Genomic DNA, 17,735 nt, shown 5'->3' on the forward strand with positions numbered 1-17,735 from the left:
CAGTGCCCGAAGACCTTGATATTCCCCTTCCTGAGGTCACTAGCAGGCCTAACAATGGCCAAAAGGCAAAGCACAGGGAGAGGGCAGGAGCTAATCAGAGAAGCGGGATTTGGGGAAAGAAGCTTCTCACCCATCAGAAAACTGAGAGCAGAAACTAAAGCTCAAAGAACAGAAGAATAGCAGATTCTTGTGCCCAAAAAGCCATGCTTTCCACTTCCATGCCTTCCCCCAAGGACAGTGCAATCGCCCACCCTCGCAGCCCAGACAGCGGCCACATGGCGGTGGCTGCTGGAGGCCAGGACAGAGACCTTCTGGGGGGAGGCAACAGCTGGGAGCAGACGTCAGGGAGCTGTGGGGAAGTGCTGTGCTCCCGAGCTGCTTGCTGTGCAAAACGAGCAACCGGGGGGCAGGGCGGGTATCTGGGCAGGAGCCTTATGGGCATGGCAACACCAGGCCTCCCACAGGAGCATCCTGCCACGGGCCACGTTGCAGGGGCCTCAGCCAGCACAGTTTTCCAGAGGCAGCAACAGTCCCGAGGCGCTCCGGCCCACTCGGGGGGCGGCACCGCCATCAGCCGAGCTGCACGGACCAGACACAAGGGGCATTGGCAATTACTCCCCAAGTCCCATCCGTTTTCTCTCCTACGCATCTCCCATCAGCTTCAATCCAGCACTCCTGCTACCCCTGCTCCAGGCTCCCATCGTCTGTCCTCTGGGAAGCACGTCAGCCTTCTGACTAGGACGTCCACGCACCCAGTCTCAGCCCCTGGGAGGCTGGAGTGGAGGCTGGAGTGACCCTTCCATTTTTTTAAACCAGTGTTTTAAAGTTGAGGTATCATATGCATATAGAAGTGTGAATCATGAATATACAACTAGATGAATAATCACGAAGTGAACACACCTATGTAATCCCTACCCAGGGCACGAAAGAAGATGAACGGCCCCAGAAGCATCTGGGGGTCCCTCCCAGCCACTACACCCCGCTCCCGCCTAAAAGGTAGCCCAAAGAGCAATCCTCATAAATGGCAAAGTGGATCATGTCACCATGCCCCACCACTACCCCCTTCCCAAGGAATTCTCCAGCCTCATCTCATAGCTCCTCGGGCCCCAGGGAGCTCCCTATCAGCAGGTCCTTGGACCAGTTAAATTCTCTCCTCTCCCGCCCCTCACAGCCAGCTAACTCCTACTCATCCCTCAGCTCTCAGCTTAAATGCTACCTCCTCAGGGAAGCCTTCCTAGATTTCCCAGAGTAGCTCAAGTCCCCCTGTAACTCTCTTTCTGAGAACCCTGAACGTCTCCTTCACAGCACTGATCCCTGGGGTAACTACACATATTGGGGTCTCTTGCCCAGCGGAATGTGAGCCTGTGATGCAGAGCCAGGGTCTGCTTTGCTCACCACTGCCCAGTAGGGAGTAGAAGCTCCTACATGTCTGTAGAGAATAGAATAGGGAGGTTACAAAACTGCGCCACCACCTCCCCAGGGTGGTCCCATCACCAAGCTAGCAAGCGGTGGAGCTGAGATCTGGACCGTGAATGCCCCCAAGACGGGGTGGTGTCTCATTCAGCTCGGGAGACCCCAGGAGTTGGCACACAGGGTGGTAAAGAGTTTGGAGTCAGACCTGGGTTGAAATCCTAGCTCTTCCAACTCCTATGTTGCAGCCCTAAGTCCCCAGACCTCAGAATGTGACTGTATTTGGAGACAGGGACTTTAATGAGGCAATTATGTTAAAATGAAGCCATGAAGGCGGGCCTTCATCCAGCCCGACTGGTGTCATGAGAAGAGGAAATCTGGACACAGGGACATCGAGGCACAAAGGAAGGACTGACAGAAGACACGGGAGAAAGTGGCCACCTGTGAGCCAGAAGAAACCAACCCTACCGACAGCCCGATCTTGGCTTTCTAGCCTCCAGAACTGTGGGAAGATAGCTTTCTGCTGTTTAAGCTTCTGGTCAGGGGGTCGGTGGGACTCAATTAGGGCCTCCTGAACTGACTGGTGCACTCTCTGCCTCCTCTCCTCAGTTCTGCCCTCTTGCTCTTCTCCCTTCCCCCTCTCCTCTCTCGCTACCAGCCCTTCCCTCCCTTTTCTGCATGGCCAGTTTCCATCCCACCCCTGCCTCAGATGAGAAAAATGGGAGCGCGGCAGCTTCACATCACTGGAGAACCAAACCTGATGCTCTCGGCTCTGCCCAACCATGACACTGCCCCATGTCCCAGGGACCCTCCCAGACCTGGGGCCAACCTTATGGGGTCAGCCAGGACCCCAGAGGAGCCCCTGACCATGCCTAAGGAAAGCAATCCTAGGAGGAAAATAAGCAAGTCGTCTGCCCCACTTGAGGGGTCACCCCCAGAACACATAGGAGGGCTCTGGAAGGCATCAGGCCTGACCCCTGCGAAGGAAACGTGTGTGTCTCTGCTGTGGGAAATTCTGCAAGAAGAGTGGGAGCCATCCGAGCACAGACAGGCCAGATGAAGAGGCTGCAGGGAGGTGACACACTTCCCACACCTCCCTTGACCTGCCTTCGAATTAGCATCCCCCATTTGACTTCCCGATTAGTGGAAGGTACAATTCGGTGGGACAAGTACTATGATGAGAGAAGTACAGGGGCACCGGACTCAGGCTTGGGGGGTCAGAGAGGTCTTCTTGGGGGAAGTGGCCTCTAGGAGGAGATCTGAGGATGAATAGGAGCCGGCCATGCAAAAGGAGAAAAGAGGGTACCAGGCAGAAGACAAAGCATTTGCCAAGACTAAGAGAAGCACAGGGACCTGACAGAGGTTCACTGGGGCCAGAAGGGAGGTAGTGGTCTGGCATAAAATAGGCCAACCCTGAAGGAAATCCTCTGTAGTTTCGGGGCCACCTGGGGAGTCAATTTCTCCATGCTCACCGGTCTCACGCTCTGTGTGCTCCCTGCATTTACCAGAATGCAGGCAAGGCGGTCCGCTCCGGCCTCAGAGTCCCATCTTCACAGCCTCTGTCACTCCCTATTGCCGGTGGCCTTGAAAGCACGGCCCTAGTCTAGGGTTGCCGAGAACCCACTTACCTGGGAGAGGATGCAGTTTGGGGCTGGGGGAACTGGCCGGCTTGGAGGAGGCCTCCTGGATGACTCCTTCCTCTCTACTTGGGACCCGGGCCCTGGGGAGCTCCTAGCAGCCCTGCTGAGGTGCATCGGCAATGGCGCAGGTGGGGAGCCGCCGTGCAGATAGTCTGGAGGGGGCCGAGGAGGAGGCTGGGAGGGCTTCCGCAGGGTTTCAGGGGTGTTGGTCACCTGTATGCATAAGACCAGGAATACCTGAGAAACAGGAATCCCCAATATGCTGCAAAACTCAGGGGTGCCCTTGCGTGTCCCACTGAGATGGCCAGAGGCCAAAGGGAGGACGTGCTGACCTGCCAAAGCCCCAGGTGCCCAGAGGTCAGGTATAATCTTTAGAGTCATGAGGGGATGTCAGACCAACAGAATCTCTCTCAAGCCAAGAAAGTGCCTTTTATTACTAATCCCACAGGCCCACAGAAGCTCTTAGGAAAACCCAGCAGGGTCCTGGGGGATAAAGGAAAAGCAGCAAAGTTCAATGGTGCAAAGCCCTTACCTTTCGCTTGCCCTGGGGCGTCTGCAACTTAAACGTTGGGTTGGCGTGGCCAGTTCCACTGTTCTGAGACACCCTGAAGGGACAACTAGTAACAAGAATGGGGGAGAAGGATGAGGGGGTATGTTCATCAAGGGTCAGAGCCTGAGTTCCCTCTGGCCCAGCATGGCCAGCAAGCAGCTAAATCCCCCCCACCCAAGTCTCTGGACAAAGTGGGATTAGTTGCCCTGAACCCCGGCTCCCTACGTGTGGAGACACTGTACGGCCAGTGGAGAGCTCTCAAGGAAAGAGAGCGGCCCTTACAAAACAGAGTTTTCCCTAGCACCTTCCCTTTACCCCTTTGAGAACCTTCTCCCTCAAGGAGACACAAAGATGGCACCAGCTATCCACCAAGTCCCTGGTAGATCCAGGTAGGCTTGGGATTTAAAATGCTCTTCAGAACAAGCACAATTTAATAGGGGACTCAGAAATCACACACCCCCAGGATCCAAAGGAATGAATCGCTGCGGAGGGGGGGGGGGGAGAATTTGTCTTGAGGGGATGTCCAGGCAACCCTATGACTGACTTAAGCTGGTTAGTCCATCTGGGTTGCCTCAGTTTCCTGCTCTTTGAAATGGAAATCCAGACAACTACAAAGAGGACAGCAAATAGATTTCATTTTGTATTCCAACTTGAATTGGTTAGAGGCATTCTGCTGAGGATTCTGAAGTGACCACCAGTAGAGAGTACTTACAGTAAGACCAGCTAGTAACGTGGGCCATGGTGGTGAAGCAAGGCAGAAGGGAAGATGGTGGCATGCATGGCTCACTTGCCTTCTCTGATTAGACCACCACCACCAGGTTTTTGTTTTTGTTTTTTACCATGCTCTGCTTGCAGAAAGCTTTATGACCCATAAATGGACCCAAGCCCTTCATGGCACCCCATCATACCTGAACTGTTGCCTCAGTTTGGAAGGGAGGACTAAGGGCTTGAGTTGGCCTAGTTTGTTGTTCTGTTTGCAGCAGTAGCAGATCAGCATAAGGACCACCAACACAAACACGGCCGTAAACACTCCGGCTATCATAGGACCAACACCTTCCAGAAGCAGAACCCAGGTGAGAAAGTCAGAGCTGTTGGGGCTGCAGCAGTGGAGTTCAAACACTCTATTCCTGATTCTTCTTCAGATATTTGATTTACGTTTAATTTGTGTTATTTATTTTAACTTAAGAAGTATAATGAAACCCACACATTAGGAAACCACTGGGAAACCACTAATATTAGCTTAAACAGTCAGGTCAATTTGCTTTGTGCAGACCTCACAATGAAGCTTCTCCAGCCACTTCTGTTTAATTGAAGAGTCCCTTTTGAGACAAGGAGCTCAAGTTTTATTATTACTTACCACTAGTTTTCAGCCCAATTATGATTTTTCTGGACACAAAGCAACCAACCTAAAATGCTGGGAGGCTGAGACTGATCTAAGACTAGAAGTCTCACAAATAATCCACAGTTTCGTATTTGGTTTCATCAAAGCTGCCTCAGTGTTCTCACAAATTACAAATTTAAATGTACAAAATATATATATACCAGTGACACACTACTTTTATCTGTTTTATATATTGGGGTTTCTTCTCTAAAAGATTTCATTCAAATAAAAGTACTTTGCTCTTAAAAAAAGAAAAGAAAAAAAGCTTGGAAACCAAAGGGCTAGAATCTCCATGATTTACACTAAAAACTGTAAATTTTTCCACATGTCTGTTTCTCCATCTTAAGCTTTAGCTCATCTAAGGGATCTGAACCACTATAATGTGCCCCAGGTTCATGATTCTTTTTATGTGGCTGAGAAGGACTGGTCACCACCCCACTGCCCAAAACTAGATGAGATTATTCAATAACCCATGATTTCTCTTAATCTCTCCCTCACCCAAGGAGTGTCACCCTCCTCAGTAGAAATGATAAGAGAAAGAGCAACTGAGATAAGCCCCACACCAGCCAGGCAGCCTCAGCGGCTCTCCCGCTTAGATCCCCCTCCTCCCCTTTTTTCCCCTCATCTACAAAATCAGGATAATGGAGCGGACTCACTCTTTGTCTACACCATGTCATCCAGCCCTCCTCACAAAAGTGGGCAGAGCCCCTGCGCAGGCCAGACACTCACCGTCAGGGGGCATGGGCCCACTGTCGATGCTGCCCCCCTGGCCGGGTGTGTTGCAAAAGGGCGGGGCCCAGCCCCGGAAGCAGTGACAGTTCTGGTTGTTGTTGCAGACCTGGAGCAAGGGAAGGGCATGAGGGTCAGCAGCCCAGAGGGCTGCGGTCCCCCACGGGGCCTGTCCCCGCGGATATCAGTGCAGAGGAGCCCCAGAACCCCAGGCACACGCACCCCGTGGCCATTGCACTTCTTCCCGCAGCCTTCCGTTTCAAAGAAGGAGGTGTTCCTGCACTGCCCCTCGAAGCAAATCTGTAGTGAGGAAACCAAACTGTCAGTCCAACGGAAGGGACACTGGGTAGCCATCAGGAGGCTGGGTTTTACACTTAGAACATACAGGACTCAGAAATGCAACTCCGTTTAGGTATTTATTACAGTGAAAAACTAAAAATGGCCTAAAAAGCCAGGACAGGATGATAGTTAACTAAATTCTGCTATTCCTTTTGTCCCCGGGGAGAAAATAACAAACACTATATTATTAAAACATTATATTAATATAATAAATATGTTATTACATTCTATATTAATGTGTTGGTTATATGTTTGTTACTTCGCTATATATTAACATGCACTAATTTTAATATTATCCTTAAAAATAATGATGGTGACAGCAGTCAACTCTGCACCAGGTCCTATACCAAGCGCTTCACATGTTTTTTATAATTTTGTTTTCAGTTAACTCTGAGATAGGTGCCCTTAGTTTCCCCAGGCTTCTGGACTAGAGTCTAGTCCATTTCATAAATCATATAATAATTTATGATGAGGACAAAAGTGATAACAGCTAGTCCCTCTAAGTGGTTTACAGGGATCCTCTCATGCAATCCTTATGACAATTCTATGGGGTGGGTCATGCTATTGCTAACATGCTTTATAAAGGAAGCCACTGAGGCTTGGGGAGGCTGCAAAGGTGGGATTGGAGCCCGGACACCTTGCCTCCAGAGCTCACATTTGTCAGTCACTCCCCTCTCCCCTGAGTGAGGCAGGGACTCACATGGTTGTAGCCACACTTGGTCCCGGTCATCACCAGGCCTGGGTCCAGCATGTCCCCCTCCTCCTCAGGACCACGGTAGACATGGGTGCCCCGGCACCGGATCTGCCGCCCATTCAAGATGATGGTGGTGTCGATGGGTACTGCGTTGGACTCCAGCGGCCGGGCCTCAGAACTCTGACACTGGATCTTCCCACACTTGGCATCTCTGAGCCAGAGAGAGAGAGAGAAAAGGAGGTGGAATCAGAGGCAGGGGAAGAGTTGGGGCACAGAAGAGCCTCAGTCTTTCTCGACCAGGAGAGCAGGTTCAGAAGGGAGAGGGGCCAGGGAGCCGTGAGTGTGCTCTAGGGATCCAGCAGGAGAGATCTCATGTGAAACTGGACTTGGGACAGGAAATACGATCCTTGTCCCCAGGTAGATCTAGGCCAGAGAACAAGCTTGAGGAAGTCCTCTTTACTGCAAGGACAACTGCCTGACCTGAGCAACTGCCCCCTTATGCTCCAGCCGCCCCCCCCATGCACCCAGGGGCTGCAGCCAGAAGCCTGGGGTCAGCCCCAACGCCCCATTCGCCCTCGCTCCTGGGTTCAAGTGATTTTTGAGCTCTGTCAATCTTCCCTCGTATACATTAACCCTAAACCATATCACCACCCTTCTTTACTTGGACACCAAGAGTCGGATCTCCCTGCTTCCTGTCTTGCCCCCACTGGAGTCTGATTTCCAAACTCCTCTCAGCCAAAGTCCAACTGGCCTAGTCGTGCCTTCATGGCTTTTCATGATCTGGTCCCTGCTCAGCTGTCCAGGCTCATTTCTCAGCAGCTCCCCCTCGACTGTACCCCAACATCATACTTTAACTAAATCAAACTGTTTTCAACTCCTCCTGCCACCAGTTTTTCTCTACTCATCTATCTACTCTCCCGTGTACCCACAACATTCCCCGTTCTGCTCAACTAGATAATTTCTCCAGATCTCAGTCTAGACTTAACTTCCCTTGGGACATCACCTTGACCCACTAAGACCAGGTTGGGTGGCTCTCGCCTCAGTTCTGGTATCACATGGTATTGTTAACTAAAAGTCCTGTGTACTCACCATCATATCTGGCATATGGCAAACGCTCAACAGATAGTAGATAGGTGGGTGGGTGGATGGGTGGATGAATAGATGGATGGATGGGTGGATGGCTGGTTGAAATGAATGAATGAATGAATGAGTGAATGACAGGCTATTCAGGTGAGGGTATAATTAGCATCCCACAGAAATGACCCAAGAGAACTGATTCTCTGCCCAACTGTAAGGTCCCAAAAGGAAGTGTGGCAGCTTTCTGGGAAGCATTGCCATCCACACCCACCCTCTGACTTCCCGAGACTGAATGGTACATTGTCTAACAATGGGCCTGGAATAGGTGACTGACTCTGACAATTTATTTAAAGGCCCAGGCTGCTGAGCTGGGCGGGAGTAAGGACAGAGCAGAAACTGCCCTGTCACACTTCATCTTATGGGGTTAGCCCTATGGTCATCACCTCATGTTGCACTTCTTGTGTTCCCCATTCATGTCCTTCCCACAGTTTCCAAAGGTGTCCCCTGCCACATTCACCTTCTCGAAGCAGAGATCAGGAGCAGGCCGGGCTCCTGGGTGGGCAAGAAACATTTATCAGCACACTAGCCAACTTTAGGAAAGGTCAGAAGCTCCCGAAGTGCAAAGCTAGCCCTTGGTAAAGTCATGAGGTTAAGAACGTTTTTGGGGGAGGGAATGGTCAGCTTTTTCTTTCTGTACCCCCATCAGGTTATTCCACCCCCAACTTCTCATCAAGACCTACTCACAGAAAAAGCTTTTATATCAGTTCTTTATACCTTATTGAGGTATTATATCTATGGGTGGTTTGTTTGCTCAGCCTTCACTGTAATGAAAAAGTCGTGTCCCATTTCAGATTTTAAAATAGGTAATACATGCACAAAATTTTAAGGAAATAAAGTATGTCTTTATTTTTCTAAGTAGCCATTCCAGTTCCTACTTCCTCACAACCTGGAGAAGCAGTCACAACTAACAATGTATCTTCAAAAGGTAACTGTATCTCTCTATCTTCTAGATACAATTCTTGTGTATCTTCTAGAGATAATCTAATAAAGAATGGCAGCAATCCTATTCACTGTTCTGCATCTTGCATTATTCACTTAATTTATTGTAGGAGATAGTTTTATTCAGTACATACAGAGTTTCCTCCTTTTTTTACTCGGCTGCAGAGGGGTCCACGACATGGGTGTACCAGGATTAATTTAATCAGTCCCTACTGAAGGCTATCTAGGTTGCTATTGCTATCACTAACACTGCTACAGTATCCTTATAAATCTGTCTTCACATACATGTGTAAATAGAAGAGTAGGGTACACTCCTAACTAGTGGAATGGATGGGTCCAGTGAGAAGCTCCCATGAATTTTGATATCTTCAAATCGCTTTCCATAGGGGTTGTACCTATATGGTTCCCCACATTCTCCACACTACATTATTACCACTCTTACTGTTACAGTTATGGTATTATAATTGTTATTACATTAACTTTGCAGTCTTTGCCAGTCTGATACATGAGAAATCCCATCTCATAGTAGTTCTAATTTGCTTCCACTTAATGAGTGAGGTTAAAGATCTTTTCACAGCTAAGGGTCATCTGTATTTCCTTTTCCGTCTCCATGCTCTACCCATTTTTCTGTTGGATTACTCTTATCCGTTTACCCACTGTGAGGATTTAAAGCATCAAGGAACTGGTAAGAATACTGCTCACTGTGTCTCTCTGAAGGTCTACCCTGAGTCAAGGGGAAGTAGAAAGGTAGTATCTAGAGATGCCATTTGGAAGCCAAGGATCTAAGCTATGCCAAGGGCCTGCAGGGGGAGGTTGGCTTGGAAATGGTGGGGCAGGAGGAGGGCCATTCTGTAGGAGAGTACTTACCAGGCCCCCACAGCTGCTGGCACTGCTCCTGGTAGGTGAGGCACATGCCATTGTAGCAGTAGGCCTGGCCACCCTCACAGGGGGTGCCGTCCATCTGGTAGAAGTTGGTGGGGCAATGGGGAGACTTGCCCGTGCAGAATTCTGGGAGGTCGCACTGCCGTGCCTGCTCACGGCACAGGGTCCCAGGGGCCAGCAGCTGAACCGAGAGAACAAGAGGGAAAAAACAGTCAATCTCCCGCATGCCCTCGACCCTACCAGCAAAGGTCTCGTGGGCATCCCTCTTGTGGAACAGAGTTTCCCATTTCCAGTATTCCGGGGACCGCTATTTTGCATGGCCTCATTAGCTTAAACCATCATTAGCCTTCTAATATGAATAATGACTTAGAGGTTTTCAAGGTGTTTTCACAAATGCTAACTCATTTCCTCTTCTTAGCCGTTTTAAGAAGTAGGTAAGAATAATATTTATGCAACAATTTATAGTTTACTAAGTGCTTTAGTAATAATGGCTACTTTTACGGAGCTCCCACTTAATGCCTGGTACAAATATTACCTCATTTACTTTTCAAGAGAGTTCTAAGTAATATATAATTATCCCTATTTTACAGATGATGAAACCTGAGGCAGAAGAGGTTAAGCAAGGTATCGGAAGTCTGCTGGCCAGTAAGTGGCTAAAGAGCCAGGCCCACTAATATATATACACACAAATGTGCGTGCACATACACACATACACACTATTCACACAACACCCCTGAATTTACAAAGCACTTGAGCAATAATATATCCCCATTACTGAGCCAAGCACTGGGCTAAGCTACACATACTGATCCCATGTGAGCCTCACAATATCCACGAGGCAGATGCTGTTATTTGCCTCTTTCTGGAGATAAAAATAACCTGATCAATAGCACAACAGTGGGGAATGGTAAAGACTAAGTTTCCCGTTTGAGTCTTCCAGTCTCTCTGGGTGGTCAGTGTTATTAACACTCTTCCCATTTTACAGATAAGGAACCTAGACTCAGATGGTTAGTAGGCTGCCCCAAATCACACTACCAGGGCTTGAACTGAAGGTTTCAGACTCCAAGCCTCATGTCTCTGCACACACTTCTCTCCAGAGGATCCTTTCTGAGACCCAAACTGAATGGACATTGTCCATGCTTATTCTCAGGCCACGGTCGAAGCCTAAAAGGACCCCACCGGGCACAACCTCCACGGGGAGATGCCAAGTCTACCCTAGAGTGAAACCAGATGGTGAGTTTCCCCAGGCCTGTAAGGAAAGCTACATCTGAGAATAGTGCTGTCCCTACTCCCAGGTGACCCCATACCACCTACAAGGCCTTCCCAGGAGAGAAGGCAGAGAATGGGCCCATCTGAGCAGCTTGCTAAAAGCATGGAGCCTCAGTTGCAAGGGTGGGCACTGGCCATGTGTGGAGGAGGAAGACGCAGGATGCATCTCTACCACCAAAGGACACACCTGGAGCCAGTCTGCCTGGGTTCAAATCCCAGCTCCTTAACCAGCAGTGGGGCCTGGAGCAGCTACTTAACCTCTCTGGGTTAGCACAGAGTAATAACCTTCTCATGGGATTGTTACAAGGACTGCGTTCAAACAGAGCACTTGAACAGTATCTAGCACATAATGAGCACTTAGCAAGTGGCAGATGGAAGCATAGGTCCACAATTCCTACCAAAACTTTGCGGCCAGATGGGCTTCAGACTTTTCAGATTTCAGAAAGTAGACATTACATATATGTACATACATGTGTATGTATATACATTCATACATTACATATGTATATTATATGACCCCCCCAGCGAGGCCTGGGGTTATACTTTATAATCAAACACATTAATTTTTCTGCAACAAAACAGAAATATTCACTTTAAGTGTGTATTTTATTTTATTTATTTATTATTATTATTTTTTAATCTTAGAGTTTGTTTAGATTAATTCATGAGACAAAGAAATAGAGGCATAGAGATCAAATTGATCAGCCAAGGTCATGTAGCAAAGATCAATCTCAGGTTTGTTCATTGATTTATTTGTGCAACAAATATTTATCTCACCAGTATGGAACAAAAGTTCCATTAATTTGGCCAAGTCTACATAGAATGGTTAGAGCCAGAGTGAGAACTAGGCAAACAAACGGCAATAACAACAAACACAACCACAAAACAAAGCCCTGGCTCCCACCTGTTAAGTGTATCTTTTTAAAAAAAGAATATCATTATGTCAATTCCGGTAAGATTTGCCACCAAATAAGAATTTTTTTTCCAGTTTTTAGAATTTTCTGAATTTCAGAATTATAGATAAGAGGTTGTGAAGCTATAGTAAGATTAGTAGCAATATCTTCCACCTCAATACTAGGACTGTAGGCTCCAGAGGCAGGCAAACGTGGTTCAGCCCCCTCCCGGCTGTGTGGTCCTATCCCCGCCGAGCCCCAGTTTACTCCTCTTAAAGTGAGGATGTTAATATACATCTCATGGGACTGTTGCGAGGATTGAATGAGCTAATATATATAAAATTCTCTGCATAGTGCCTGGCATCTAATAAGAAGAAGTCCATTAATATTAGTCAAAATTATGACGATTATTATTATGAACTCCAAATAAAATCAAGCCTACTCTCTCTGGACACTTCTTAAAAAAAAAAAAAAAAAATCAGAGAGGGAGACAAACCATAAGGGACTCTGTGAAACAAACCGAGGGTTGCTGGAGGGAAGGTGGGTGGGGAGGTGGGGTAAATGGATGATGGGCATTAAGGAGGGCAAGTGATGTAATAAGCACTGGGTGTTTTTTTTTTTTATGCAACTGATGAATCACTGAACTCTACCTCTGAAACTAATAACACACTGTATGTTAATTAATTGAATTTAAATGAAATAAAATAAAATTTTAATAAATAAATAAATAAAGTCAGTCTTCCATCTTCCAGGTGGCACAGCCCTCTAGGATGATTTGAAGCCAGTGAGGCATAATATAGGAAATAGTAAACTCTGTCTGAGGGGCCGGCCCAGCTGCATGTTTCTGAAACTTTGCCGCCATCACTTCCCAGAGGGATGGAGGCTGAATCTCAGCCATCAGCCCCCAGCAGAGCACTGGGCTGTCAGGTCAGAACCCTGGGGTTCTGGGGGGGTGGGGTGGGAAAAGGGCCTCTTACCTTACACCGGTGACAGCAGGCGCCATGGGCACACTCAGCCCCTTCCTTCAGGGTGCAATTCGAGGCATTACAGCATGGGTTCTCACATTCCTGCAGAGGCAGAGGGTATGGTCATAGGCTCCTGGGGCAGCAGAGCAGGGAGACAGGACTCGGGGCGGGGGGAAGCCCTTCACCCGCCTCCCACACTTCCCCACCCCTGCCCCACAGGCCCCTGGGGCCCAAGCTCCCCAGAAAATCTTTACCAAAAAATTCGCTTTGTAGGTTTATCATGAAGGTCATGTATATTTATCACAGAAAACATATAAAAGCACAATCACCAGTCACATCACAACATAAACACAACTACATGTTGAGTGTGACTATTTACCCAGGCGTTTTCCCTTTCACATATATAGACACATACTTATTTTACAAAATCATAGTATCCACACTGCTTTTTAATTTAATCTAATATGTATGTTTCTCCCTGCAATCCCATATTCTTCAAAAACATGATGTTTAGCATAATATTACACTATAGAAGAGTTCTGGGATTTGTTTTTCTCAGCCCTATCAATAGAACGTCCAGAGACCATGTCTTCTACACTCTGGGCCTTTTATCCCATAAGAAAAGGCCATCAAAAGCAAAGTCCAGGCTGGAATAACTTCTGAGTTCAGAAGTTCTGCTCTCACCATCTGCTGCTCTTCCTCACCCTTCACTGGCCTGGACCTTTTTGGAACAGAAGGTCTTTAGGGGTTCCATGCTCCCCTCTCTTCTTCTTGCCTTATGGGTCCTGACTTGCTGATGTACAGCATGAGATTTCAAAAGATGATGAGAGACGCCCCCCCCCCATGACTCTGAGTGTCCTTATCACACTCCTACTATATTCATAGGCCTATCCTAAACCATGTCTTGACAATGTGCCAGGCCCCATGCATAGGTCCATCACAGCCTTGTGAGGCACAATTATTCCCATTTCACAGATAGGGAAATGGAGCTCAGACAAGTCCTATGCTGGTCAAGGCACACACGCAGCAAGTGCTGAAGCTGAATTCAAGCCATGTCTGCCTGCGGCCTGCCCAAGCTTATGAACCATATCCTAACCTTAACTGCCCAGATCTGGTCTGTTGGAGAGACACATTGCATGCCCGACTACGATGCCCATCCACTTGTTTCCCCTAAGAGAAGGAAAAGGACACTTTCCTTCCATTAATCTCCCACTGTCCTAGGCTCCAGGCAGACCATGTTTCCTCCCACTTCAGGGTGTGGCTTCTCCTCTAGCTGAAATGTGCTTTCTCTCCTTGTGCTCCTCAGTAACTCACAATTTCGCCTGCAGATATGGGGTCGGAAGTCACACTCCCACCTCACACTGCAAATGTTCATAGCACGTATCATTGGCCCTCCTAAGCCTTTACCACAGATTGTGCTCATACACTTCTGCAATTATTTGGCTACTGTGTGTTTCCCCCAGGAGATAATATGCTCCACAAGGACAGGAACCATGTCTATTTTTGCTATCCATCCTATCCCTAGCACCCAACATAGTGCCCCACACTCACTAAATATTTGCTGAACATAAGCCAACTGGCTGAGCCCACTCATGGACTGCTCCTCAACTCCACTAGACCCTCCATGGTAAGAGGGGACAACTCTCTCCTTTCTCTTGAGTCTGGACTGATCTCTCTGAATTCATGGTGGTGGGGGAGGCAGAACCTTTCACTAGTTTTTGTTTTATTATGAAAGTTAGGTGCTGACATTAAAGACAAAGATCAGGGGTGCCTGGGTGGCTCAGTCAGTTGAGCAGCCCACTCTTGATTTTGGCTCAGGTCACGACCTCAGGGTCGTGAGATCAAGCTCTGCGTCGGGCTCTGCACTGAGCATGGAGCCTGCTTAAGACTCTCTCTCTCCCTTTCCCCCTGCTCCTCCCCTGCTCTCTCTCTCTCTCAAAAACAAAACAAAACAAAAACAAAAAACAAAAATCAAACCATATAGAAGGTTTTAAAATCAAATAGTCTTATACATACCCTCAGTCTCCCCTTCACACAGTTGACTGTTTTGCATATGTTAACGTACATATTTCATCCTTCAGAAAATAGACATGAAACTATCCAGTTCTGCTTTTTGCAGAACAACACACATCTGCCAAAGATGACAGCGCTATGTTGCATGCCCACCACTCATTTTGAAGATCAGAAGGAAGGAAAGCAGCTTGAACACAAACAGTTCTGTTCATTCTTCCTGTAGGTGCCCTTTCCAGACCTAACAGTACTTCCTACATCCTCTTTCAATCATCTCTTCTCCAGCCTAAATAGCCCAAGCTTGTTATTTTAAGCCTCCTCAAGGCCCAGGTTCAAGTTCATATATCCAGCTGTGTGGCCTCCGGAATAAACTCCGTGCAGCTGGAGGACCAAGGAAGCCATCTGTAACTCCACTGGGGAAGAGATGATGGGTTTTGGTTAGACGAGAAACTCCCAAAGAGAACTCCACCCTGACCTGGACACCAACAGTGCCAACCTCAAACTGAAAGAGTCTGCAAAAATGGTCCATATTGAAGGCTTACTCTCCACATCTGATTTGTGATGGGGTCTTTGATAGCCATGTGTATGTGGGAAATGCCTAAGACTAAGAAGTATTCAGTTGCATTCTCTTTGACTCTAAGATTTGAAACCAGTGCCCATTCTTCCCTTCCCACTAGCACTACCATGACACCTTACCTCTTCCTCCCCACAGTCACATTCTTCCCCATCTTCCAGGTACCCATTCCCACATCTCCGGCCTCCATAGAGCGTCCTGGTGTCTGGCATATTGGAGAGACACATCCCACCGCCTGACTGCAGATACCTGTCCAGCTCCTTCCTGTTGCATCCATTGAACACTCTTGGAAAGGGATGCCTGGCAGGGAGTAAGGTTAGAGTTAGTTGGTAATCTGAGCATCAAGCAGCCAGAACAGTCTCAATCCTGCCGAGGCTGATTCCACCTGGACTCAGACCCCCACAGTCCCATGCACACACTTTCTGTCCCACTAGAACATCATTGATACATTATCTTACAATTCTTTCTAAGCACCCCATTATGTTCTTTTCTCCCTCACTGTGCATGGAGGAGGTATTTGAGAATCAGAAGCAGCAATTCTTGCCCTTTGTAGGAAAGGGTGCAATAAATAAAGGGTAATTGAATATGTTAAAATAGGTTTCCTGAGTTTTAGAGCTGAATAAAATACTAGCCAACCCAAACTTTTCCTGAAGCTGATATTAGATGGAGATTTTCTTGGAACAGAAGAACAGGCCAAAAAAAAAAAGGAAGCCAAGATCATGGGTTTAATTTCTTCATTGGGCCAGGAATCTTATGACCTCTATTCTAAGGATACAGGCAGCACTCCAAACTCAACCAGCAATTCACAGATGCATAGTTTTATCATAAGATTATGAAAGGTCCTGAGTTTTACTATTGGAAAAAAAGAATCAGAAGTCATACATTCTCTAACAGCAGGTCAGTACCACAATTTGGGTCTATAAAGGAAGAGTTATCCTCTTCCCAATGCTCTAAACCAACTAAAGTTAAACACTGGAGGGTCCCTTACAGTTGTTAGGTCTGTCACAAGGAATTTGTGGCCAACAATTTTTAAGCTACTTTAGTAGTTTATATTTGCTTATAGTTTAAAAACAAAATGGAGTATTACTTAATATAACTCTCAACCATATGACTATAAATATGCTTTTCAGATTGAGAGAGAAAAGGATGGACTTAACTGTGAGCTCTTAGGGATTTGAGCATGACCCATGGAGTTGTATCCTGCATGTCAACATCATCCTATCTATGCCACAGCCAAGAAGCGATGAACAAACACTGGACACTGGAACCCCAAGAAAGTTGCATTTCCTCTTAGAGACACTGAAACAGCATTCCCTGAGAAGCATAAGCAGGCTCTAATGGTTTGGAGTAGAGGGAACACAAATTCCTACCATGATTCCTTCCAAAGAGTGACTCAAGTCTTGGAAGAACCCAATGCTCTCTGCTATATGAGTTCAGATACTAAATATTAAGAGTTGTGACTAAGAGTTGTGGCTGTTACCAGAATTTCTTTCAAAGGCTCTGGTTAAAAAACCCGTCACAGATACAGTAAGACGTAGCTGGCTTTTCTTGTTCCTCACGGTAAATGCAACCTGTAAATTCCCTGAGGAGTCACTATGTGGGCATCGTTGCTCCCTGTCCTTTTCCTTGTTGTGTAGGCTACATCAGAACTTTGAATCAGCACTGACCAAGTTCCCTTGGGACAAAAGGGAACTTAAGGATTGGGGCTGTTCAAAATGGGTCCTCTTCAAAAATTCGTGAAGTGAAAAAGACACATGTGGTCAGGCCAATTTTACAGCTGAAGACCTTAAGACAGAATTAAGTATACCTAGGGTTCCACCAGCACCAAATTGCCTGCTACAAACCTAGAGCTCCTTGCACACATTTGCTTTCTTGGTTCTCTTCCAATTTCTTTGTTGTCAACCGCATTTCTCTCCAAGGCCCCCAAGAGAGGGTAACAGAGGCTCCTAGGGCCAACAGGGAGGAACACTTGGGTTGTACTGTCCTCACACACTCTGCTCTCCTCACCTTGCTGCTTGACTCACCCGGTGGCAGCTGCCATGATGCACCCGCCGTCAGCCGCGCTGGCCGAGCAGCAATCCGCAGAATCATGGCTCATGCCGAAGTTGTGGCCCATCTCGTGGGCCATGGTGGCAGCCACGCCAATGGCATTCTCAGAGTGGTCCTGCCCAAGGAGAGAGCTCAGGTCAAGAACACAGCTCTCCCTACTCCCTGTTCCTGTCTTTTCTTAGCCAGGCCTCACAGCTGCCCACTGGTTCCACCATCAGTGCGCCCACAGACTCAGTGACGAAAGCCTGTGCTTTTAACTGTCATGCTACGTCTG

The 17,735-nt window shown here is 47.6% G+C and overlaps 1 protein-coding gene across 2 annotated transcripts in view; it reads right to left on the bottom strand.

Annotated features, from left to right (window-relative positions):
- Window positions 1–17,735, bottom strand: part of ADAM19 (ADAM metallopeptidase domain 19) — a 79,045-nt gene that overhangs the window by 6,005 nt on the left and 55,305 nt on the right. For both annotated transcript variants that reach the window (XM_032403620.1, XM_032403619.1), the window contains exons 11-21: window positions 17,437–17,576; window positions 15,535–15,712; window positions 12,841–12,930; window positions 9,687–9,882; window positions 8,264–8,372; window positions 6,750–6,954; window positions 5,933–6,010; window positions 5,711–5,819; window positions 4,509–4,653; window positions 3,583–3,667; window positions 3,039–3,263 (exon numbers count right to left, since the gene is read on the bottom strand). In XM_032403620.1, the coding sequence (XP_032259511.1) occupies window positions 3,039–3,263; window positions 3,583–3,667; window positions 4,509–4,653; window positions 5,711–5,819; window positions 5,933–6,010; window positions 6,750–6,954; window positions 8,264–8,372; window positions 9,687–9,882; window positions 12,841–12,930; window positions 15,535–15,712; window positions 17,437–17,576 (1,560 nt within the window). The remainder of the gene's footprint in view (window positions 1–3,038; window positions 3,264–3,582; window positions 3,668–4,508; window positions 4,654–5,710; window positions 5,820–5,932; window positions 6,011–6,749; window positions 6,955–8,263; window positions 8,373–9,686; window positions 9,883–12,840; window positions 12,931–15,534; window positions 15,713–17,436; window positions 17,577–17,735) is intronic.

Source organism: Phoca vitulina, unplaced genomic scaffold, assembly GCF_004348235.1.
Source record: "Phoca vitulina isolate PV1807 unplaced genomic scaffold, GSC_HSeal_1.0 scaffold6, whole genome shotgun sequence".
Classification (NCBI taxonomy): Eukaryota; Metazoa; Chordata; class Mammalia; order Carnivora; family Phocidae; genus Phoca; species Phoca vitulina.